Below are 24,869 nucleotides of genomic sequence, written 5' to 3'. Positions count from 1 at the left end.
ATTCTTAATAAAGTAATGTAATGAATTTATAGTGTAAATAATGGTAGAGTACGGGCTCAAGCCGGTAATGTCATCAGGAGTAAAGAGATAAGAGTCTTTCTTCTCTTGGAAGAAATTCCAATGTGGGAGAATTACTCCGCATTCTGAGGCTTGTTCCCGTCAATTGAATTGAATTGAATTGAATTTGGGTGAAATTATGGTTTAAGAAAGACACAATTCAGCTTGACCTCTTAATGGTCCTGCCTCTTTACTTTTAATCTATATCAGACTGAGTGGGAAAAGTCTACTATTCATGACACCCTCAAAATTCTTGGGGTACTTTTTGATTCTAGTCTATTTTTAGATATCCAGATTAGATTAGACATTATATCAATCTGAATATTGGACTTATATACCGAGTCATCCCTGAGAAACAAGGCTCGACTTGGTTAACAATAGTTGTAATTAAAAGAAATTGACATCAAGGAAACTTTTATCTGCTAGAGAACGCTGATAGAGCAGTTTTCAGAATTTTTTGAAAAACTTGAGGGGATAGACAGGATCTTATTTGAGAAGGTAGGTCATTTTAAATTGCTGTTCTTTAGCATCCCTTCAGAATAGCACAGAACGGATGGGTTTACGCTCCTCTGCCAGCAGGTGAAAACTGAGACATTGCCGTTTGGCTGCAGTACAAGTGGTCTTTGCAGTCCCATCTACAGTCAGTCTGTTCTCAGTCTCCAGCAGGTGGAGGTGGTAAACTTTGTGCAGTTTTTTCTTTGGATAGGACCTGTTGGATCTGATTAGTAACCTTTCTTTTGTCCCTTTTCTGTCCGGACAAAGCTTGGGGGACCCTCTTGGGGGTCATACTGACCTCAGGGGTGCTACACTCAAAAGGGTTGAGTCCCTTCCCCCATTTACACCACCTCCCCCAGTTTTATTTCTCTAGAGGAGCCTTAACTGTACGCCTGGCCACCCTTTAGGCACAGACTACAGTTTAGAGAGCCAGTGGGGTCTTGCAGCTGTGGGCTGTGAGTTTAAAAATGTTTGTTTAAAAAAGGAAAATACCACAGACGAGAAAATAAAAGGGCCCTGAGGCAGCTGTTTTTTAAAAATATGGCGTTTTTGTGCATAGGTTTTCCACGCACACGATATGAACACTTTTAAAAAGCAGGAGATGTGATTTTTATGTGTGACGAGCAGTGGATGCGGCTGGCGTGTACGCGAAGTGTTTTGGCCGCTTTGAGGGGCAAGTAGTGTCTGCTTCAGATACCGACATGAAGGGTTCGTCTTCACGCGTGCACCGCTCGTCAGTTGGGGAGCACAGGAGAAGCCTGGGCTTCCCCTGCTGCCTACACTGGGGTTCCCTCAACTATCGGCGGTCAGGGGGATACAGTTCTGATCGGCATGGGCACTGGGGATTCCCTTTCTGCTGCTGCAGCTGCTGCTTACAGTTCTGATTTAGCGGCTGGGTCTAGTCAGGCCTCATTGCCGCCTCTGCATTTGTGCCTTCCTTCGATTTTGGTGGAAAGTGCCGCCATTTTACCTGTGACCTCAGGCAACTTTCCTCCTGTTTTAGAAAGACAGGAACAGGTCCTATCTGTTTCTTCTGCTCCTGCAGTGAGCTCTGTGGTACCGCCAGGGGTTTTCTGCCCTGATTTTCCCCCTGCACAGTCCCAATCTGCCTATTTGGCATTATTCCTTTGGACACGTCCTAGATTCACCCTGCTGCACTGCTTGCACTGCCTGACCCTGATCTGGGGGATCCCGGTGTGGATGATTTGCTTACTGACCCCTTATTTACAAGTGCAGCGTTTCCCTGGATGGGAGATCAGGGACTGTGTGCTGGATCTGTGAATCCCTCTGGGGTTTGGGAGCCTGGAAATGCTCTATCCAGCCTGTGCCTATTTGAATTGGTGGCTTTTGTGCCAGATCTTTCTGAATCTTTACAGGAGGTCTTTTTTTTGTCTCTCAGCTGACTCCGGCCACTTTTTCCTCCTGGCTTTGTGGTGTATACTTGCTACCTTTCCTGGCACCCTGCTACGTGCGTTGTGGTCTTGGAGCAGTTTAATTCTCCTGAGAATGCTGTGACTTTTGCTAGAGCTATGCCATGCTTGGATTTTATGGCAAGGAAGTGTCAGCAGCTTTGGTTCAGCCCAGGGTGGTTTTTTGGTAGCACAGGTGGTAAAATGCACCTTTCCCCCTTAGGTGGGTGATGCAGCTGCCTTAGGCATTAAAGCTGCTTTGGCAACGTTTTGTGTCGTTCGTGCATGTCATGCTCAAAAGCACGCTCTGGAAAGTGAAGCGGTGATTCCCTCTTCTCAGTTTTGTTTTGGCGGACACAGTTTATATGCTGGATTCATTGAATGTCCTACTTAATGTGAGTTTGACTTAGATGTCAGAGTAATCCATCTCTGCCTGCAGTGGGCTGCTGTTTCCACTTTCAAGGCTCCTTTGGCTGGGCTGCCTTTTCAGGAGCTGTGATTGTTTGGTAGAGGTTTGCATTACTTCATGGATTCTAGACTGGATTGTTGCCCTATGACTTGGCCTGATAGCAGACCTGGCCCTCCTGGGATTCTGGTCATTCTGATTTCTTGGCAACCAGCACTTCCTGCCATGTGCAAGTGACATGTTGTAGGTGTTGTCTCAGGGCTACCTAGGGCTACAGATGTTCCTAGCCTCCCGCCTTCAGTGCTGCGCCTCCTAATGCACAGGCACAATGGTGCTAGGTCAATGGATGCCCCGCAGTGGATTGGGGGCTGTCTCAAAACATTTCTGCCTGTCTGGATGCACGTTACGCCTGACCAGTGGGTCTTGGAGTTTATTTGGTCAGGTTACAAACTGGAATTTGCTCAATCTCTGACAGATTGGTTAATGGGCTCTGTTCAGATTGCCCAGACAAAGCACTCAGGATTTCAACCACCATTTGGCACTTGCTGGAATTTCAAACTATGGACCCAATATCGCCTGATCTCTCAAGATCAGGCAGATACTCCATATACTTTCTTGTGCCAAAGAAAGGCTCTGACGAGTGGAGATCTCTTCTGGATCTTCAGCATATGACGCGGCTCTCAAGATTTCATGATTTTGAAAGGAGACTGTGTGTTCAGTCATTGCAGCAGTGCCTCCAGGACAGTTTCTTGCCTCTCTGGATCTTACAGAGATGTGCTTTTTCTGATTTACTGCTAAGTTTTGCGGGTTCAAGTTGGAACAGTATTATCAATTCTTGGCCCTTCCCTTTGGACTGGCTTCAGCACCCCAGACCTTCATTCAAGTGATGATAGTGGTGGCAGCTTACCTGCGTCGGATGGGTCTCCAGGTGCATCCTTAATTAGAGGACTGGATCCAGGCAAATGAGTTCTGTCCCCCAAGGCATTCCATGAATGAGTGAGGAAGACTCCACTTTGACCTCAGGGCCATGGCAAGAAGCAAGTAAGTGGATTGCTTCTTCAGTCGAAGATCCTAACCCAGAAGTGAGGGGCTTGACACTCTGGTGCAGCTGTGGTCTCCGCAGATTCTCCTGTATGTTTTTCCTCCTTGGCCATGTCATTCTTGATACGCAGATTTGCTGTGCATATACAGTGGTCGCAATCTTCGGCTGAACCTCACACAGGGTCCAGTATCCATGGAGGATCTGGGTCACTTTGCTCTTCCAGCTTGGCTCTTGAGCGTGCAGTCTTAGAGCAACAGAATATTCTGCCCTGATTGTTGATACTTTTCGGAAGTGTGCAAAGTTGTCTTGTGTTGGCTTACACTACATGTGTGGAAGGCTTTCCACACTTGCTGTGCACAGGTCCAGGTGGACCCTTATTCAGCTACGATCTTGCTCATGTAAGCCTTTCTTCAGGCTAGTTTGGATACAGGCCTTATAGTGGTTTCTTTTTGAGGCCATGTGGCCGGACTGTCCTGTTTCAGATCCTGAAAACATATGTCTCCCTTGGTGTCTCAGCCCGATATCGCTAGACTCATGAAGGGAGCTCTTTGTGTCTGACCACCAGTTAAGCACCTTTTCCCTTTCTGGGTCCTTCATCGAATATTGTCTAGCCTTGCTAAGGCATCTTTTGAGCCACTTCGAGATGCTACCCTCTTGGACTTGATGCTCAAGACCATTTTTTCTAGTTGCCATTACATGGACGCGTCAGGTGTCGGTACTGAGGACTTGGTCTTGCAGGGACCCTTTCCTCCATATTTCGGAGACAGGAGTTTTCCTTCGGATGGTGGTTTTGATTTTCCTGGTCAGTCTGGATGTATGTTTGCCTGACTTTCAGCCGACAGGTTCCAAGTCACAAGATCGCCTGTTGAAGAAGTTGGAGGTGCAGAGTTATTTGGAGGTCACCAACGAGTTTCGTCTCTTTGACCATTTGTTTGTGCTGACTCATTCCGTTCAGCAGGATGCTGCCGCTTCCAAGGTCACGATTCCAGATGGATCTGTAGCGCCATTTCTTCAGCTCACATTCTTATGGGGACTCTCTCGTTTCAGTCAAGGCACATTCTGCCAGCTGTGTGGTCTCTTTGTGAGCTGCAGCTAGAGCTGTCTTTCTTGTGGAGATTTGCAGACTGGCAAATGGGTCTTCTATTCACACGTTTGCCAAGTTCTAGAGTGGATGTAGTGGCACGACAGGCTCCACCTTTGGGTCCTCAGTCTTCCGGGTCAGTTCAGCAAGGCCACCCTACTTTTTTGGGGGAGTGCTTTTGTATGTCCCTAATGTCTAGAATGTTTCACCTATTGCACTGGAAAAAGAGATAATGTACCTATCTCTTTTCCAGTAGATAGATGAGACATTACTGTGCCTGCTTACAGTTATCAATCTGTTGATGTTTCTCCAAGCTGTTTCTTGGATGCCTGTCAGCCCTTGTGGGCTGGAAAGAATTTGTATATATGTTCCATTTATTGGGGAGTGGTTTCTCAGCTTCTTTGAAGCTGGTGTTGGCATTTCACTTTACTGTTGGTTGAATTCTTGAGCAGAACAGTTGCTACAGGTGCCTCTACTTCACGTATATTTGGTGCTCCTCAGTGCTTGGGTACTAACCGTAGAGGGTGCTAAACTGATCAGTGAAGTACTACAGAGGCAGAGTGAAAAATCCGGAGTGGTTACTTCTGCAACCATGCGACTAAAGGGAAATAATCTACTGTCTAGAATGTCTCGCCTATCTACTGGAAAAGAGCTTACCAGGGTAAGTACATAATCTCTTTTTCCTGGTCTGATCTGGACAATTTCTTTGTCTTCTCCATGTAAGAGTGGAGTTGGTTTGTTTTGGTATTTTCAGCCTAGTTAGTTTCTGCTTGACTATTCATCAGACTGTTGTAGATGGCACTACACAGTCCACTTGTACTGCAGCCAAAAGTCAATGTCTCAATCTCCACCTGCTGGCAGAGGGAGCGTAAACCCATCTGTTCTGTGCTGGTCTGGAGGGACTAAAAGAAAGAAAATTAGAAGGTAAGAACCTAATTTCTCCTTAATAGGTAAGGGAAGAATGAACATTTTTTGTTCTTTGCATTCATCCCCTCTGTCCCTTTTTTCATTCTTCTTTTATTTGTTCACTTATCCTGTCTGTTTTGCAAATTGACTACTGAAATTCACTTTATGCAGGTTTCTCTGTATACACCCTGAAATGGCTTCAATTAATACAGTCCACCACTGTCAAACACCTCCGTTCAGCCCATTTTGATCATGTCACTCCCGTTCTCCGTTGAGAGCACTGGTTTCCAGTCTCTGCTTGTATTAAATTTAAGATTCTCCAAGGACAAGCAGGCATAATATTCTCACATGTGGGGCGACGTCAACCACAGAACCTGTATGAACACTACCAAGTACATTGTCACTTTAAATTTTTAGGCAGTGCCCATACCGCACACCAGTTTCACATTCCCGTTACCTGAGTTTTCTGTCCAATCTCTGTTTTTGTTGCAGGTGTGAGGCTGCTGAGCAAAAACAGAAATTACCTATGGGAGTCTTGAAAAAGGACACTGTATCCCAGGAGGAGAAGAAGAAACAGCTGAGTGAAAAGATCCGACAGCAGCAAGAAAAACTAGAGGCTATGCAGGTGAGTTTATTGTAGGGGAAACTGTAGTTCTGCGAGTGAATCTGAGATCTACCAGGTGTATTGAAAAATGGGATAAGGAATAACTCAGAATCTGCAAACATATTGCACACATAAAACCAATTTCTGCTCTTTCCCTGTCCAGAAAACCAGTTCAGTCTGTTCACAAGGAGACATAAAGAAGCTTCCTCTTGATGTTAGCTCTCGACCAGCAGCAGAGGTTAGTTCCATGGTTAGATCTTCACTCGGGGAACTTTTCTGGGACAGATTTATAGGGCCTGAAACTTGATCTGTGACTTCTTTATATTTCTTCTCCCTTTATGTGCAGAACTCTCCCTCCTTGAGTAGACCCCCACGACCACGATCACCACCTCTTCCTGCTGTCCTGAAGAATATTCCTGTCAGGCCACCTCCCCCAAAAATGAACAGCCAACTGAGAAAGCCAGTGCCTGTTGGCCCCATAGTCAGCTCTCCAAAAGTGTCCAGCATGTCTTTCAAGGGGGAAACCAGCACTTCGAGAGCCCAGTCTCACATCACAGCCATTGTGAAGCCAAACAACACTGCTGCTAGAACACCTGTCAGAACTGTTCTGCCACCCAAATTTGCAACAACATTCACACCTCAGAACTCCAGGAGCCAGCATGAAATATTGTCCCCAAGATGTTCAAAGACATCTGTGCCAAAAAAGCTAATGCCAGTCAAGATGCCCTCGGTGAGATTTCCCAGTTTTCATCTTAAATGTGATCAGAGAGGAGGTCAGGATCTTAGTATTTCTAAATATGGGTCATAAGTCAAAGTCTTGATCAGAGAATCCTAGAGCTGAAAGCCTAGGAGAGGAAATACTGGATTAGATCAGGATACATCAAACTTGTATCATGAGACTAACAAATCCTACGTACAATCATTACTAGAATTCACACATGATTTGTTCAAGTCTGATTGTAAATGCAGTGTCTTAGGCAAAAGAAATTGACCTTTACTGAATGAAGTGCTCTTCTGTACAGATGTAGCTTTTTAAGGGGTTTGTTGGGTTTTTTTGGGGGTTTTTTGTGTGTGTGTGTGGGGGGGGTATGTTACTGTTTTGCTCAAGGATTGGTAATCTCCTGCTCTGTACTCTTTGAGGGTAATTTTTATAAAAGAGCTCTTAATGGCAAAATTCAAAAAGGTGCCTATTTTATAAAGGAATCTACTATAATAAAACGCTAAGCACGTATGCGCACTCCTACCTGCGTGTTCCGTGATCCGTAGGTCCGTGGCAGGCAGGAGAGCGCTTACAACGGGCCCAAACTCAAGCGCTGTGGCCGACTCTTTTACACTGCATGCCCGAACTCAGGAGCCACACCTGTTGAATTTATTAAGAGCGGCGGCAGCTCCTCTCAAGAGCCTCACCAGCACTCGAGCGCTGTAGCCGACTCACAGTGCACGCCTGAACTCACAGCCACACCTGTTGAATGAGCCGCATGCAGACGGGGATCGTGGTAGGAGGCACCGCGCCAAGTGCTGCACAGGGACTGGAGGGGGAGGGATATACCGCTTCTCCTGCACATACCGGCACAAACCTCCCTCCAGCGTTGGCAGCCGCAGCAAGCTAAACAAGCTGCTTCGTGGCTTTCTTCTGCCGGTGAGTTCATCTGCCGCATCACTGATGACATCATCAGTGATGCAAAAGAGGGACTCAACGGCAGGAGAAAGCCGCGAAGCAGCCTGTTTAGTGTGCTGCGGCTGCCAACGCTGGAAGGAAATTTGTTGTTAAGGTCATCTCGCTGGGAGGGTCGCATTGGAGGGAAGAGATAGTCAGTGGGGGTTGGGCTGGGAGGGGAGAGAAGTGGTCTGTCTCGGGTGCTTCAGGCAGCAGCAGTGTTTACAATTTGCTGCTGTTGCTGGTTTCAGGCCTTCCTCTCTGGCTGATCCTGCCTACTTCCTGTTTTCATGAAGACAGGACCCGCCAGAGAGGAAGACCTGAAGCCAGCAACAGCAATGAATTGTGAATGCTGCTGCTGCCCGATGAAGTTCAAGAAGGAAAGGGAGCATAGAGGGAGAGAATGGCTTGGAGGGAAGAAGAGATGACGGCATGGAGGGAAGGAGGAAGGTATACCAGGCCAAGGGAAAAGGAAGGAGGAGATGCCATATGGAACAGAGAGAGAGAGAGAGGGCAGACACTGGATGGAAAGAGAAGAGAGGACAGTGAATGGAAGGGGCAAGACAGAGGGTGAACAGTAGATGGAAGGGGTAGAGAGAGGGAGACAGACACTGAATGGAAGTGTGGGAGACGGGGGGAGCAGACGTTGGAAGGAAGTGGGGAGGAGAAAGAAAAATGCAGGATTGAGGGAAGAGGATAGAGTTAGAAATAAAGATAGACAGATAGGGGGCCAGGGAGAGACACAGACAGAAAGAATGACAGACAGCGTCCAAGGAGAGAGAGACGACTAAAAAAAAAACCAGACAGACATCTACTCTAGCACCCGTTAATGTAATAGGCTAAAACACGTATGCGCGCTTAAAATGACCCCACACTTGCGACAGTAAAACCCAAAGTGAATCACAACGACCCCACGCTCGTGGCAGTAGAACCCAAAGTGAATCACGGATCCAAACAGCCCTTGCAGCTGAACTAAATAGCGGCCCAGGAAGAGAAGCGCTGACAAAAAAGACTCCAGCCGCTTTGCCGGCTCCCCACTCACTCCATAAGTAATTTCTTTGCGGTCTGACCCTCCCATCCCTTCCCGACATCTGACTGGCTCACTTAGTCCTTTACTGCCCCCCCCTTTCCCTTCCCACAGTCCCGACTCCAAACCTGCCGACTCCAGCAGCATTCGCAGCACTCTACACACGCTGCTTTGGGAATTTCTACTGCCCTGATTTGCTCTGCTGCTTCTCTGATGATGTCATCAGGGACATGCCAGAGTAAATCAGGGCAGTAGAAGGCCCCGAAGCAGCGTGTGTAGAGTGCTGCAGACGCTGCTGGAATCGGAAGGTTTGACGGGACCACGGGAAGGGGGGGGGTGGTAAGGGGCTAAGGGAGCCGGCCAGACCGCGGGAAGGGAAAGGGGGAGTAGGGGAAACGCTACTGCTGCACAGCAGTGGCGTACCAAGGGGGGGGGGGGGGGCGGGGGGGTAGTGCGCCCCGGGTGCCAGCCCTGAGGGGGTGCTCCCGACCTTGCCGTTCAGTCCCCCCCCACCCCCGAAGGACCACTCACCCCACTGACCTTCCTGCACCACCTGTGAAGCAGCCCGCAGTAGGATCGCGACGTCAGCGATCCCGGAGCTGCTTGGGCGCTGCTTCCTGTGCCGCGGTCCCGCCCCTCCTCTGACGTCAGAGGAGGGGCGGGACCGCGGCGCAGGAAGCAGCGCCTAAGCAGTGCAGGTATCGCTGACGTCACGATCCTGCTGCAGCTGCTTCATAGGTGGTGCGGGGAGGCCAGGGGGGCGAGCGGTCCTTTGGGGTGGGTCGGGCGGGCAGGCAGGCAGGCTTTCAAGGGGGAGGGGGGTGACAGGCAGGCAGGAAGGCCTTGAAAGGGGGGACAGACCTTCAAGGGGGGGACAGGCCTTCGGGGGGGTGTGCAGACCTTCAAGGGGGAGGGACAGGCCTTCAAGGGGGGGGCAGGCAGGTCTACAAGGGGGTGGGACAGGCCTTCGGGGGGGGGGACAAGCTACAAGGGGGTGGGACAGGCCTTCTGGGGGGTGCAGGCCTACGGGGGGGTGCAGACCTTCAAGGGGGGTGCAGGCCTTTGGGGGTGCAGGCCTTTGGGGGTGCAGGCCTTTGGGGGTGCAGGCCTTCGGGGGGGTGCAGGCCTTCAAGGGGGTGCAGGTTTTCAAGGGGGTGGGACAGGCCTTCGGGGGGGTGCAGGCCTTCAAGGGGGGGACAGGCCGGCAGGCCTTCAAGGGGGGGACAGGCCTTCAAGGGGGGACAGGCCTACAAGGGGGGGGGGACAAGCTACAAGGGTGTGAGACAGGCCTTCAAGGGGGGTGCGCAGGCCTTCGGGTGGGGGGGGTGCAGACCTTCAAGGGGGTGCAGACCTTCAAGGGGGGGACAGGCAGGCAGGCAGGCCTACAAAGGGGGGGACAGGCCTTCAAGGGGGGCACAGGCCTACAAGGGGGCGGGACAGGCAGTGCTTTAAGGGGGGACAGGCCTTTGGGGGGGACCCTGGTTTAGAAGTACACGGAGGGAAGGGGGTGTTTAAAGAGACATGCATTTGCCAAACTTTGGGGGGGGGAAGAAATAATGGGTCTGAAAATAGAGGAGAGGGAGAGAGATGATGGACCATGGGATTTAGGGAGGGAAGGAACAGAAAGGGAGAGAAATTGGACACAAGGGATGGTGTGGAGGAGGGATAGAGATACTGGGTAGGAGGGTAATTAGGAAAAGAAAGGGAGAGATGGTGGACTATGGGGTGGTGGGGAAGGAGGGAGAGATGCCGGATGAAAGGGTAGTTAAGAAAAGGTGGATCTGTGGAGGGAGATGAAAAAAAGGAAAGATACCAGACTTCCTGGGAAGGGAAGGGAAATGGAAAGGGAGGACAGAGTTGGCAGATGGATGGTTAGCATGCAGAAAGAAGGAGACCCTGGCAAGCAAGTTATCAAAAGAAAACCAGAGCCTTGGACCAACAAGATTTGAAATATAACCAGACAACAAAAGGTAGAAAAATTAATTTTATTTTCTGTTTTGTGATTATAATATGTCAGATTTGAAATGTGTATCCTGCCAGAGCTGGTGTTGGACTGCAAACGTGAGCTAGGATTTAACAGAGAGAGAAAAAGTCCTTTTTATTTCTTTATTTTATTTACACCACAGCGCCAGTGTGGTTAGGAGAAGCCAAAGGGGGTAAAAAAGCTATAAAACCCACCAGGAGTTTTGAAAGAAATCACCCAACTGGGCAGGAAAATCGAATTGAAAAACCAATTCAATAGGCTGAATCGAATCGAAATTTTTTTTCCTGAATCTGGCAGCATTAGTTTGCGCTACTGTCTTAGACTTTAGGACCTGGGATTGGGGAGAGATGGCATCCTCAGTACTTTATAATGCAAGTGAAAGAGGATTTGGTCAGACTTTTGAAGGGTCTGCAGAAAAAAAATATTGTATAGGCCGGGGACATGAGACAGCAGGAAATGGAAACTTTTCTTCCTTCTATTTTTGTGAATGGAAAGGCTGAGGATGTCAGAGAGTTCAGTTAAAATATATATGCTTTATAAGAAAATATAATAATGTGTTTTATAGCATAGTTGGCCTACCCAGTGAGGTGTTCCTAGTGGTGATGGTGGCAGCGTGTCAATGTGTTGAGAGGAAGAAGTGGTCTGGGAAATTCTGCTAAGCAAACTCCGGGCCCATTTCCACCCCCCCCAGTTAGTCCACTCCACTCAACTGGTTCACACACTGAGTGGGTCTTTGGGTGTTGTTTTGGGATCTCTTCCAGTGGTTTATCAGTATCTCCTTCTGGTCCAAGGAAGGAAACTTTGTTATCCTTAGCATTGACCTACAGAATATGTTTGTAACAGCGCTGCTCGTGTGGCATTAGGCTATGTAGTGATCGAAAGAAAAAAACAGACCTTTGCACATTTTTGCACTATATGGTGGTTGTATGAGGAGATTCACATTTCCTGCACAGCTAAGTCCATGTGAAGTTACCTTGTGCTGTATTTGACATCTAGCAAGGTCTCTGTTTGAAAGGAAAGATCTAAACTTAAAAATGAAGTGTCCAGAAGTTATGGTAAAAGCAGATAGTGTAGCTGGTTTTAAGAAAGATTTGGACAAATTCCTGGAGGAAAAGTCCATAATCTGTTATTAAGACATGGGGAAAGTGTCTGCTTGCCCTGGATTGGTAGCATGGAATGTTGCTACTCTTTGGGTTTTGACCAGGTATTAGTGTCCTGGATTGGCTACCATGAGAATGGGCTACTGGGCATGATGGACCATTGGTCTGACCCAGTTAGGCTATTCTTATGTTATGTTCTCATCTGTAGGGGCCTTTGTTTTCACTTCTTATTTTAATGTATTTTTTTTCTGGGAACTTATCAGTGTTTTTTATAATGGGAACAAAAATGGAAGAGAATTAATGTGTGTGGGATGAGGGGGTAACTAATTTCTTCAGCTAAATAATTCAATCCACTTCAAACAGACATAGGAGAACTCACGCATCATTCACACACCCTCCAACCAAAAACGTCAAAAGAAAAAAACTGTTCGACAACCTCCTAGCCATTTGAGCTGCAACACTCGACCCCCAACTCTACAACCTATTGACCTTGACCACAGACTACAAAACCTTCAAAAAAGAAATAAAAACCCTTCTATTCAAAACACACATAAAACCGAACTAACACAATCAGAACTGTCCCAAGCATCACCTGCAACTACTCCATATGTACTTCTGATGTCATGACAATTCAGACATAATTTGTTATGTTATGTTTGGAATATAAGAAAATTTTCACTACCTGTTTCTATTCTGACCATTTATTCCGTTTCATGGTCATTACAAAAAATATTTTTTTACATGGGGGGGGGTGTCAAAAAATGATGGGCCCCGGGTGCCACATACCCTAGGTACGCCACTGCTGCACAGGGAAGTGGTGAGGGGGGAGGGAAATGGAGGGGGAGGGAATGCTGCTGCTGCACAGGGAAGTAGGGTGGGGGAAATGCTGCTGCACAGGGAAATGGAGGGGGAGGGAATGCTGCTGTGGCTGCTGCACAGGGAAGTGGGAGAGAAATGCTGCATAGGAGGCAGGGAGAGAGACAGATAGAAAGAAAGACAGATAGCGGGAGGAAGGGATACAGAAAGACACAGGGGCAGGGAGAGAGACAGAAAGACAGAGAGTCAAAGGGGGCCAGGGAGAGAGACAGAAAGAAAGACAGTGGGAGGGAGAGCAAGACAGAAATAAAGACAGATATACATATATTCTAGCACCCGTTAATGTAACGGGCTAAAATAATAGTCAAAAATATTCCTGTAGGGACACACCTATCGGTATTAGCATTCCACTATATATCAGACTCTCAAATACATTTTGGTTTGTTGGGGGTTTTTTGGACCATCATACAAAGGTCATTCACAGATTTTGATTACTCAAGTCTGTGTTGATAGATAACCATATGTAGCTTTTATAAACTAGGTACCCAGAACCAGCTCCAGTAGCCCACAAATTCTCATGCACAAATTTATTTTACCTGTTTGAAATACACTTCCCCCTCCATATTCGCGATTTCATTATCCGCAGTTTCAGTTATTCGCAGTTTTTTGAACGCAGTCTCCGCCCCCAAATATACATTACAGGAAACTGAAGAAATCACCCGAAACCTGCAGCCAAGGCGGAGGCTGATGAACTGACAGGATCCAGCGCTGTTCCCAGGGGCCCTGGCCCGCCACCGAGCGCACACGCACCTGCAACTCAGCGGGCACACGCTGACTCTACCTGACATTTGCCAGTGCCAGGCGCACAGTCTGTTATCCCAGGACAAGCAGGCAGCATATTCTCAACAGTGGGTGACGTCACCGATGGAGCCCCGCAGCGGACAGCCTCAAAAGCAGACTTGCTTGAAGATCTTTATAAGAGCTTCTGAGTGCTGCACTGCGCATTCGTGAGTGCCTTCCCGCCCGAGTTAGGGCGCTTGTCTCCTGTGAGGAACCTCAGTTCAAATGCAGAAAGAGATGCAAGCAGCCATCCAGTTGGATATGGTTCACTTTGAGACAGGGTGCCTCAACTTATTTGGATCGAAGGAGATGAAAAGTTGTGGGGCTGTCCTGTGAAGTTGAGTGCAAGTAGAAAGCCAAGGCATGCTTGCAGTCCAAAGTATGGAGAGCCACTTCTCCAGGGTGAGAATGAGGCTTTGAAAAAAATACTGGAAGAACAATAGATTGATTGATGTGAAATTCTGAAACAACTTTAGGTAAGAATTTTGGATGAGTACAGAGGACCACCTTGTCATGATGGAAAACTGTGAAAGGTGGATCCACAACCAAAGCTTGTAACTCTTCGAGCAGACGTGAGGGCAATCAGGAAAACTACTTTCCAAGTAAGGAACTTGAGATGAACCTTATCAATTGGTTCAAATGGAGGCTTCATCAATTGAGCCAAGACAACATTTGAGATCCCAAACCACTGGGAGTGGTTTAAGTGGTGGATGAACATTAAAAAGTCCTTTCATAAAGTGGGAAACCACAGGATGTGCAGACAGAGGTTTCACATCAAGAGGCTGATGAAAAGCAGCAATCACACTGAGATGGACTCAGATAGATGTAGACTGAAGTCCCGAATGTGATAAGTGAAGTAAATAATCCAAAACAGAAGCCAAGGAGGTAGACATTGGCTCCATATGGCGAGTGGAACACCAAGCAGAAAATCTAGTCCATTTCTGGCATAACACTACCGAGTGGACGGCTTTCTGGAAGCTACCAAAATATCTTGTACAGACTGACAGAACTGTATAGAGTCTGTTAGGTTGAAAGGTACCAAGCTGTTAAGTGTAGAGACTGCAGTTTGGGATGTAGCAAGGATCCTTGACTCTGAGTAAGCAGAGAGGGAAAAACCGGTAGAAGCAGAGGCTCCCTGGTGCTGAGTTGAAGTAGAAGGGAGTACCACGGTTGTCTGGGCCACCGAGGAGCTATCAGAATCATGGTGACATGTTCTGTCTTGAGTTTGACAAGAGTCTTGAGAATCAGAGGGAGTGGAGGAAAGGCATAGAGAAAATGACCCGTCCAATCCAGGAGAAAAGCATCTGCCTCGAGACGCTGGGGAGAGTATATTCGAGAGCAGAACTGAGGCAGCTTGTTGTTGAGGGGAGACGCAAAGAGGTCTATCTGAGGGGTCCCCCATTGAGCAAACACCTGACATAGAGGCGAGGAATTGAGTGTCCATTCATGAGGTTGCAGAAGACGACTCAATTTGTCCGCCAGACAGTTGTGCTGACCTTGAATATATGCAGCTCTGAGAAAGATGTTCAGATGGATTGCCCAATCCCACAGTTTCAGAGCTTCTTGACAAAGGGAGTGAGATCCTGTACCTCCCTGTTTGTTGACATAATACATGGCGACTTGATTGTCCATCCAGACAAGGACTACATTGTCGTGAAGAAGGTGTTGAAAAGCTTTGAGAGCATTGAAAATCGCTCTGAGTTCCAACAGATTGATGAGACAAAGACGGTCCACAGGAGTCCAATGACCTTGGGTAAGGAGTCCTTTGAGATGAGCTCCTCATGCGTAGGTTGACGAGTCTGTTGTGAGAACCTTCTGATGAGGGAGATTGTGGAACAGCAAACCTCTGGAAAGATTGGAAGAGAACATCCACCAGTGGAGAGACTGCTTCAACAAAGGAGTTACTGTAATTTGTTGAGAAAGCTGGTTGGTAGCTTGTTGCCACTGAGATACCAGGGTCCACTGAGGTATGCGAAGGTGAAGTCTGGCAAAAGGAGTCACATGAGACTGAGCAGAATCATCATTTGTCTTGCTGAAATTGATGTGAGATGAGACACCTGATGGCAAAGGCGAATGAGGGTATCCCGAAGTGGTGGAGGTAGAAACGCTCTGAGCTGGACAGTGTCTAGAGTGGCCCCAATGAATTGGAGAGACTGAGATGGGGTCAGCTAGGATTTTGGAAAGTTGACTTCGAACCCCACACATTGGAGGAATTGCAATAACCCCTTGTTGAGAGGGGGCCTTGATAAGCCAGTCGTCCAGGTATGGAAAAACTTGAAGACCCTGGGCACGGAGGGCTGCAGCCACCACCACCAGACATTTCATGAAGACTGGGGGATGAGGCGAGTCCGAAAGGAAGAACTCTGTATTGTAGATGAAGATTCCCCACCCTGAATCGAAGATATTTGCGAGAGGCTAGATGAATTGGGATATGAGTGTAAGCCACTTTGAAATCCAGAGAGCATAGCCAATCTCCCTGATCCATCAGGGAATAAAAGGTTGGTAAAGATAGCAGCCAAAACTTCTCTTTGACTAGAAATTTGTTGAGGGTTCTGAGGTCCAGAATGGGTCGCAAATCCCCTGTCGTCTTTGGGACTAGAAAATAATGGTAATAAAAGCCCATGTCCCGTTGGTTTAGAGGAACCTTCTCGACAGCTTGAAGGCGAAGAAGAGCCTGAGCTTCCTGAAGAAGGGGAAGTTGCAACAAATTGGAAGGACACTCTCTTGGAGGGCGATCTGGAGGTCCCTGAAGAAAGTGAAGTGAGTATCCCTCTGAAGGATGGTGAGAACCCAGAGATCTGTGGTGATCATTTCCCACTGGTGATAAAATTGACCTTCTATGGGCAGAAGAGAATTTTGGTGCAGGGAGGTTGGCATGCTCAGATACCTAGACCCACTATAATCTCCCCAACCCTGAAATGTCCTGTCTAAATTAGATTGTAAGCTCCTCTGAGCAGGGACTGTCTATTGCATGTTAAAATGTACAGCGCTGCGCACGCCTTTCAATGCTATAGAAATAATAAATAGTTTGAAATAGATTGGTTATATTTGGAATGGCGACTCATGTTTCCTTTAAATCTTTGTCATGTTCTTAGTATCAAGATGCCTAGATTATATAAAGATAACAGAATATTAATGGACACATGGAAAACCTTACGATTTGTCAGCAATTTAACAACTATTCCTATTAGTAAATCAACAAATCAAACCATATGGCTAAACCTCAAGATTCAAATTGGCGGATTTAAGATAATCTGGAAGCATTGGATGATTGCAGGAATACGGACTTTAAATGATGTTATTTCTTTTTTTTATATAAGAACATAAGAATTGCCTCTGCCGGGTCAGACCAGGGGTCCATCGTGCCCAGCAGTCCGCTCCCGCGGCGGCCCTCCAGGTCCTTGACCTGTAAGATCCCGCCACCTGAATTGTTTATGCTCTATATCTTTATTCATTTTCAAAAATTACAACAAGTGTATAACATTTATTCAGAAATACCTTAATTCATCACTTGACATTCTTATTTGTATTACTCCAAATAAATAATTATATAAGAAACCCTTCCCTCCCTCCCAGATACCAATTTGTATTACTCCAATTAAATAATTATATAAGAAGCCCACCCCTCCCGCCCATATACCAATAAATATCAATTATCAGTTATTATCCTTCAGTATCCCACCCCCTTATCTTATTCAATATTTTGGTGTTTAAGATGTCTGATCATTAGAATAAATCGCCAATAGCCCCCAAATCTTTTTAAACTTATTATAATTACCTTGTTGCAGAGCAAATACCCTTTCCATCTTATAAATATGGCACACTGAATTCCACCAAAAAGTATAATTTAATTTAGTATAATCTTTCCAATTCCCTGTAATCTGCTGAATGGCAACCCCTGTTAAAATTAATAAAATTTTATTATTATTAGCTGAAATTTGGCTTTTAAATCTCATTGAAGTACCAAATAATATAGTGTCATATGAAAGGGCAACATGATTTTCTAACAATGAATTCATTTGCGGCCAAATTAACTTCCAAAAGGTATTTATATAGGGACAGAAAAATATCAAATGATCCAATGTCCCAACTTCTAAACCACAATGCCAGCATCTATTAGATCTGGAACTATCTAACTTCTGTAAACGAACTGGGGTCCATAAAGCTCTATGCAACAAAAAAAAACAAGTCTGTCTCATAGATGCTGCCCTTGTAATTTTTATTCTCCAAGACCAAAAATGTGGCCATTGAGAGGCAGAAATTTGATGCCCAAGCTCAATGCTCCAAATATCCCCAAGACCAGTTCTTTGTTTTTTATTTAAATATCCATATAACAATTTATACCCAAAAAAATAGCATTACAACAGGGAAATATTCATAATTTTAAGAAAATTTGGGAACCACTGACTCGATATTCCAATGATCAGGTTTCATAGCACATTAGTAATGGATATATTAGATTGGGGAAGGGTGGGAATGTATATTATAGGGATTTAAGAACTGAAGAAAGGGGAGGGTTATATTTTATGTGATAAAATGAATTACTTGTAATCACAATTTTTCATGTATTAATTGAAGTTTATGTAAAATTAAATTATTGTAAGAATGAAAAATTTATAAATAAAATATTAAAAAAAACAAACCCACAATTTATACCACTGTGCGGCTTGGTGACCCAAGAAATGATGTTATTTCAAATGGTAAATTGCTTGATTTTACACAGTTGCAACATAAATATGGTTTTAATAAATCACAAAGTTTTAGGTGGTTGCAACTGAAGCAGGCCATTCAGGTAGGGTTCCCTGAATGGAAAAATCTTAGCACACTAAACTAAACTAAGCCTTAGGTTTATATACCGCATCTTCTCCACTGAAGTGGAGCTCGACACGGTTTACAGAGTTTAAAAAATATGGGAAGAGAGAAGAGAGAGAGTTTACAAAGCATAAAAAGAGTATATATATATATATATACAATATAGTCTGGAATTTTTATGCTTTCAGGTGGACTTTCTGGGACACCAGGCCGCACAGTGGTATAAAACTATAAGTGAATCTGTTAAAAAGAAGCCTAAAACTGGTCTTAGGGATATTTGGAGCATTGAGATTAAGCATCAAATTTCAGCATCTCAATGGCCACAAATTTGGTCTTGGAGGATGAGATGTACAATGTCTGCATCTATGAGACAAACTTGGTTTTTTCTTCTGCATAGAGCGTTTTGGATCCCAGTTAGATTACAAAAGTTAAATAGTTCAAAGTCTAATAGATGTTGGCACTATAATCTTGAAGTAGGGACTTTAGATCATCTTTTGTTTTATTGTCCCTTTATCTTAGCCTTTTGGAATTCAATTTGGGATCAAGTAAATTGTTTATTGGAAAAGCATGTGGCATTATCTTATGATACAGTACTTTTTGGTATGTCTATGAGGAAAAAGAGCCAAATATCATCAAATAATAATAAACTTTTATTGATCATGAAAGGAGTCGCCATTCAACATATCTCAAATAATTGGAAAAATCACAGTAGACTCAATTATAATTTCTGGTGGAACCCATTATGTCACATTTATAAAATGGAAAGAACAATAGCTATACAACAAGGGAATTATAATAATTTTAATAAAATTTGGGAGCCATTAACATCTTATTGTAATGAATAGACACCATTTTCTATTGAAATATATACCGTCTAATATTGGGAGGGGGGAGGTTTTATATATTATTCATAATTGGGAAAATAATAGAGGGAATGATGGGAGGGAAGGGAGGTAATTTTATGTATTATAAGATAAATTAGAAAGATTAAGTGATATATTTAATTTTAATGGTTTTTTTTAAATTTATAATTCTTTATTCATTTTTTCATCTTTCAACAAGTGTACAATACACATATCAACAATTAACAAATCACTTGAAAATCTTATCAGCAATGTCTTTATATAAATAATAATCCCTCCTCCCCCCTTCCCTCCCGCCCTGATATTAATTTTCCAAATAACTCTCTAATACCCTCCCACCCCCCTTCTACTATAAAATGGTGTATCATTCACAGAAAAACATGGTATTTAATCTTGACAATACAATGCTAATGGTTCCCAAATTTTAATAAAGTTTCTATAATTTCCTTTTTGTACCGCTATTAATCTTTCCATTTTATACAGATGACATAATGAGTTCCACCAAAAATTAAAACTAAGCCTACTGTGGTCTTTCCAGTTATTAGTAATATGTTGAATTTAATTTTAATGTTTTGATGTTTGTACACTTGATGTAAGATTGAAAATGAATAAAGATTTTTTTTTTTTGTAAATCTTTATTCATTTTCAAATATTACAAGTGTATAATAGTCAGAAAAATTTTAACAAATCACTTGACAATCTTACTTATACTCCTTAAAATATATAAATATAAAAGAATCCCTTCCCACCCACCCATATATTAATAATAAACAATTATCAATTATTGTCTTTCCCACTCCCACCCCCCATATATCTTATCTAATACTAAAAAAGAAAGAAATAATAAATAGTAGTATTAGTAGTGGTGATGCTACTTGGAAAGATAAGTATCCATCTAGTGCCAAAATAGCTTTTAAGCCTACCCTGCTACATCTTTAGCCATACTTATTTAGACTAATTGGTCACTGTGGCTGATTTCTATAAATGGTGCCATTGTCATTAGAAACATAGAAAAAAAGCAGCAGAAAAGGGCTATAGCCCACCAAGTCTGCCCATTCCAAGTATCCCCTCCCCTGAATTTACTCCCTTAAAGATCCCACTTGAGTATCCCATTTTCTCTTAAAATCCGTCATGCTGCTGGCCTTTATCACCTGGAGTGTGAGTCTGTTCCAATGATCCACTACTCTTTCGGTGAAGAAGTACTTCCTGGAGTCGCCATGAAACTTCCCTCCCCTGATTTTCAGCGGATGCCCTCTGGTGGTCGAGGGTCTCATGAGCCAGAAGATATCATCTTCTGACTCGATGCGTCCCGTGATGTACTTATATGTTTCAGTCATATCTCCCCGTTCTCTTCTTTCCTCAAGTGAGTACAGCCGCAATTTTTTAAATCTTTCTTCATATGTGAGATCCTTGAGCCCCAAGACCATCCTGGTGGCCGTTCGCTGAACCGACTCGATCCTCAGCACGTCCTTTCGGTAGTGTGGTCTCCAAAACTGAACACAGTACTCCCAAGTGAGGCCTCACCATGGCTCTGTACAACGGCATCATAACTTCAGGTCTCCTGCTAACGAAACCTCTGCGGATACACCCCATCATTTGTCTTGCCCTGGAGGAAGCCTTCTCCACTTGATTGGCAACCTTCATGTCCTCACTAATGATCACCCCTAGGTCGCGTTCCGCCGTGGTCCTAACCAAGGTCTCACCATTTAGTACATAAGTTCTACGCGGGTTTCTCTTACCCAGGTGCATTATCTTGCATTTTTTAGCATTGAAGCCTAGCTGCCAAGTAGTTGACTATTGTTCCAGCAACAGTAGGTCGTGTGTCATATTATTAGGTAATAAGCTTTTGCCTACTATGTTGCAAAGTTTGGCGTCGTCGGCGAACAGTGATACCCTTCCTCTAAGTCCTTGCGTCATATCTCTTATGAATAAGTTAAATAGAATCGGGCCCAGGACCGAGCCCTGCGGCACTCCACTGATCACGTCCGATGCTTCGGATGGGGTACCGTTCACAACCACCTTCTGAAGTCTACCGCTCAGCCAATCCCCAACCCATGTAGTTAGAGTGTCTCCTAATCCTATCGATTTCAGCTTGTTCAGTAATCTTCGATGAGGGACGCTATCAAATGCTTTACTGAAGTCCAAATATACCACGTCCAGTGACTCTCCGGCATCCAGTTGTGCAGTAACCCAGTCATTGGCTGCCTAAAACGGCCGCTGGTCACATGTCAGACAATGACACCATTTATAGAATTGCAGCTTCATGAAAGGTAGGCCAGGTTTTCAAGGGAGTGGGCAAAGGTGGGGGGGTGGGGGTGGAAATGGAAATGTTGACGGCTGAGGTGGCGATAGCGGCATGCCCATACATAGTCATAAAGATTCTCCTCCATTTCCAGATTCATCTGTAGGACCGTAACACTTGAATATAACACCTCCCCCCCCCAATTTATACTTGAGTTCACTGTTCTCCCCCCCTTTTGGGGGGAAAACTGTTCTTGGTGATAGGTTTATATTTGAGCATATACAGTACAGAAACTTAAAATCCTGTCCTTTGAAAAGCCTCAGATTTGATCAACTTTCTGATTGTAGATTAGTCTCTTTAAATTACTATTTTATTTGCCCTGAAAAGAGCTCAAGGCAGATTACCATATTAAAACGGGCAATTGAGCAATTTAATAAGCCTATTTCCATGAATAAAGCACTATTTTATTTGTGGAAATACTTTTGCTGCTTATTTTTCAGGTTGCATTCTTTAAAGGAAATTTGTTTTCCCTTTCAGTTATCTAGTATCAGGAAGAGAACCAGTAATCTTATTGCCAGGAACGAAGAAGAAGTTGATCAAGCCTTACTGCAAAAACAAGAGAAAGCTAAACGTCCCAAAGTAGTGGAAATTAAACAAGAGAAAAAGGACACCAATGAAGTGGTGGTAGAGGTGAGATTTATAGCACAGATTGGGGGTGAGAAAATGCTATTGTGATCTGAGGTCAATGCTTAAGGCAGGGGTGTCCAACCTGTGGCCCAAGGGCCGCATGCAGCCCCATGAAATATTTTGTGCGGCCCAGGTCAAGGGCGATGCAGTGTTTTCCTCTGCTGCCCCTGGGTGTTTACCGTCTTGACAGCTCCCTCCTCTGTTTTGCTGCAGCGTTTGCGCATTTGTGCAGCCCCAGTAACATGTTTTTTCGGCCAATGCGGCCCAGAGAAGCCAAAAGGTTGGACACCCCTGGCTTAAGGTATAGAGTTAGACAAGACATTCATATAACTAGATTAATCTTACACAGAGGACTAACATTGGCTGCACTGACTGCAGTAGGACTTAATTATGAGACACACACCCTTTTTTTTTTTTTTGACTTCATGTACAATGTCCCTAAGTCACATTTATCAAACTCTTAGGGCTACTTTTACAAAGGCGCCTTAATGCACGGTAGTTTTTCAGCTAGCTCGCACTAATCCGGTGCGTGTGCTAAAAACGCTAGCGCAACTTCGTAAAAGGAGCCCTTAATCTCTTCAATGTTCCACCTCTGCTTGCTTCTGTGAGATTTTAATGTGGTTTTTAGTCAATGAAAGTATCTGGAATCAAATGGGTTAGAACAGTGGTTCCCAACCCTGTCCTGGAGGACCACCAGGCCAGTCAGGTTTTCAGGATAGCCCTAATGAATATATATGAGAGAGATCAACATATAATGGAGGTGCCAGGCATGCCATTCTGCTCCATTTATATTCCCCTATTGTTTTTAGATGAAATTTGCCTCTTTGTTCTCATTGACATACCATATAAAATCCTTTAAGAAGACATCCCTCCTCTGAGGCAGCACAGAAGCTGCCAGATTGGATAACATGCTTGTAGGTCTCCTGTGTACCTCTCTGTCTCCCTCAGCTCTTCCAAGTCTGCTACTCTAGCCTCAAGGGATCGGACCCATTCCCTGTGTGCTAGGAGTTTTCTGCACCAAGCGCACAAGTAAGACCTTTCACCAACTGGAAGATAATGAATGATACATGTGACACTCAGTGCAAAAGACTAGATAGCCCCCATCTCGCTGCTGGACTGCTGCCTGCATTTTAAAACAGGCGATTTCTTTAAGTTTCTAAGGGAGTTGGAATATGTACACTAAGGTCTCTTTAGGTGGCTAGTTATATGTCAGCCTTGCTCTGTTAAGAAAAATAAATAAATAAATAACAGAAAAACAAAAACTATCCCTAAAACTCCCTCTCTAAGTGAGCAGAGTACTTAAATAAAATAAGGCCTTGAGCTTATCTATTTAGCTTTAGGTTTTCCTTTTCCCAAGTTTATAAGCAATTACCAGCAAGTCTTACCAGTGAAGATCTCTCTGTCTCTGGAAGTCTTCTCACAGTATCTCTTCTGGTGTGTGAAGGGTGGAGTTGAAAAATTGAAAGGCTTGAAAATAGGTGGCATATAACGGATGGGATGTTGTTGAGGTTATTGTCAGTTCATGACGCATGGGTCAGTGACCAGTTGAAACTTTACAGTTGAAAAGATTTGTTTTGGCAGCAAAGACTTTTGTTTTGTTTTCAGCTATCGGACAGCCCTGGCGAAGAGGAACTGCTGAGTCATAAATCTGCCCAGAAAGGTAAGCTCTTGGAAATGATGAGAGAACATATGGAAACAGGACTTTGAACAGCACTTAATTCTAGACAAGCAGGTTATCACCCCAGTGGCTGCGAGCCATCTGCAGAAGGAATCCACTCTGGAAATTTTCTGTGTCCCTCCTCCTTCACTATGAGCTCTACTACCACCTGCAGTTTTTCCTTTGTGCATGCGAGCCGGAAGGAGTGTTTCTGTTCTGCTTTCTCTTTTTCTTATATAATTTGGTGTTTTGACCTTTATTCACTGTTTTCTGTGCTGGGAGCTTTCACCTTGGTCACAGCTTTGCCTGCAAAGAAGTAGCAGATTCTGGTCTGCAGTTGACAGGCCAATCCCTGGTGGTACCTGTTAGCCAGCCTGCACAAGTATTTTTGGAGCTCAGGGCCAACCCTGCGTTGTTTTTTCTCACCTAGTGTCTTGCAGGGTTTTGAGCACAGGCTGTGGGACACCCTTAGGAGGCCCAGCGGTGTCTTGCAGGGTATCCAGCTGCATTTTCGCCTCCCCCTTTCTGTATGCACATCCTTGGCCTGTGGGAGTAAGGGTACGTTCAGGCGCTGAAGAGGCATTTCCAGCTTGAGGCAGTGAATCTTCTCCTTTATCCCAGGACAAGCAGGCAGCATATTCTTAACGCATGGGTGACGTCACCGACGGAGCCCCGGTACGGACCTTTTTAACTAGAAAGTTCTAGTTGGCCACACCGCGCATGCGCGAGTGCCTTCCCGCCCGACGGAGGAGTGCGTGGTCCCCAGTTTCTTCGTTTCCGCGGAGCGAAGAAGACGCATGTGGTTTCAACGGCCGTTGAAAACTTCCTTTTTGCTTTCCCGCTCGCGTTATTTTCTTGTTTTTTCTCTTTTTCCCTTCGGGTTTCTTTTTCAGTTCTAAATAGTAAAAAAAAAAAAAATCTTGTTTTTTCTTTATTTTTCAGGCCGGCCCCGGCGGGGCCTGTTGCCATCATACAAGGCTCCGGCTTTGATTTTGCGGAGGCCGTGTTTCCCTTCATGCCCCCTCAACCGGGCTTTAAGAAGTGCCAGCGGTGTGCACGCCCGATCTCTCTCACTGACCCACACAATTGGTGCCTACAGTGTTTGGGTCCAGAGCATCAGGCTGACACCTGCACCCGCTGTGCCACTCTTAAGAAACGCACCTTAAAAAATCGGCAGATCCAGC

At 45.0% G+C, this 24,869-nt stretch overlaps 1 protein-coding gene across 4 annotated transcripts in view; it reads left to right on the top strand.

The window, feature by feature from the left end:
* Window positions 1-24,869, top strand: part of MORC2 (MORC family CW-type zinc finger 2) — a 248,790-nt gene that overhangs the window by 161,440 nt on the left and 62,481 nt on the right. For all 4 annotated transcript variants that reach the window (XM_033954118.1, XM_033954117.1, XM_033954120.1 and 1 more), the window contains exons 17-21: window positions 5,889-6,021; window positions 6,164-6,238; window positions 6,347-6,730; window positions 21,879-22,031; window positions 23,634-23,688. In XM_033954118.1, the coding sequence (XP_033810009.1) occupies window positions 5,889-6,021; window positions 6,164-6,238; window positions 6,347-6,730; window positions 21,879-22,031; window positions 23,634-23,688 (800 nt within the window). The remainder of the gene's footprint in view (window positions 1-5,888; window positions 6,022-6,163; window positions 6,239-6,346; window positions 6,731-21,878; window positions 22,032-23,633; window positions 23,689-24,869) is intronic.

The sequence above is a fragment of the Geotrypetes seraphini genome, chromosome 8, assembly GCF_902459505.1.
Source record: "Geotrypetes seraphini chromosome 8, aGeoSer1.1, whole genome shotgun sequence".
Lineage (NCBI taxonomy): Eukaryota > Metazoa > Chordata > Amphibia > Gymnophiona > Dermophiidae > Geotrypetes > Geotrypetes seraphini.
The sequence above is the reverse complement of the archived record's forward strand: the minus strand, read 5'-3'. Positions and strand labels throughout refer to the sequence as shown.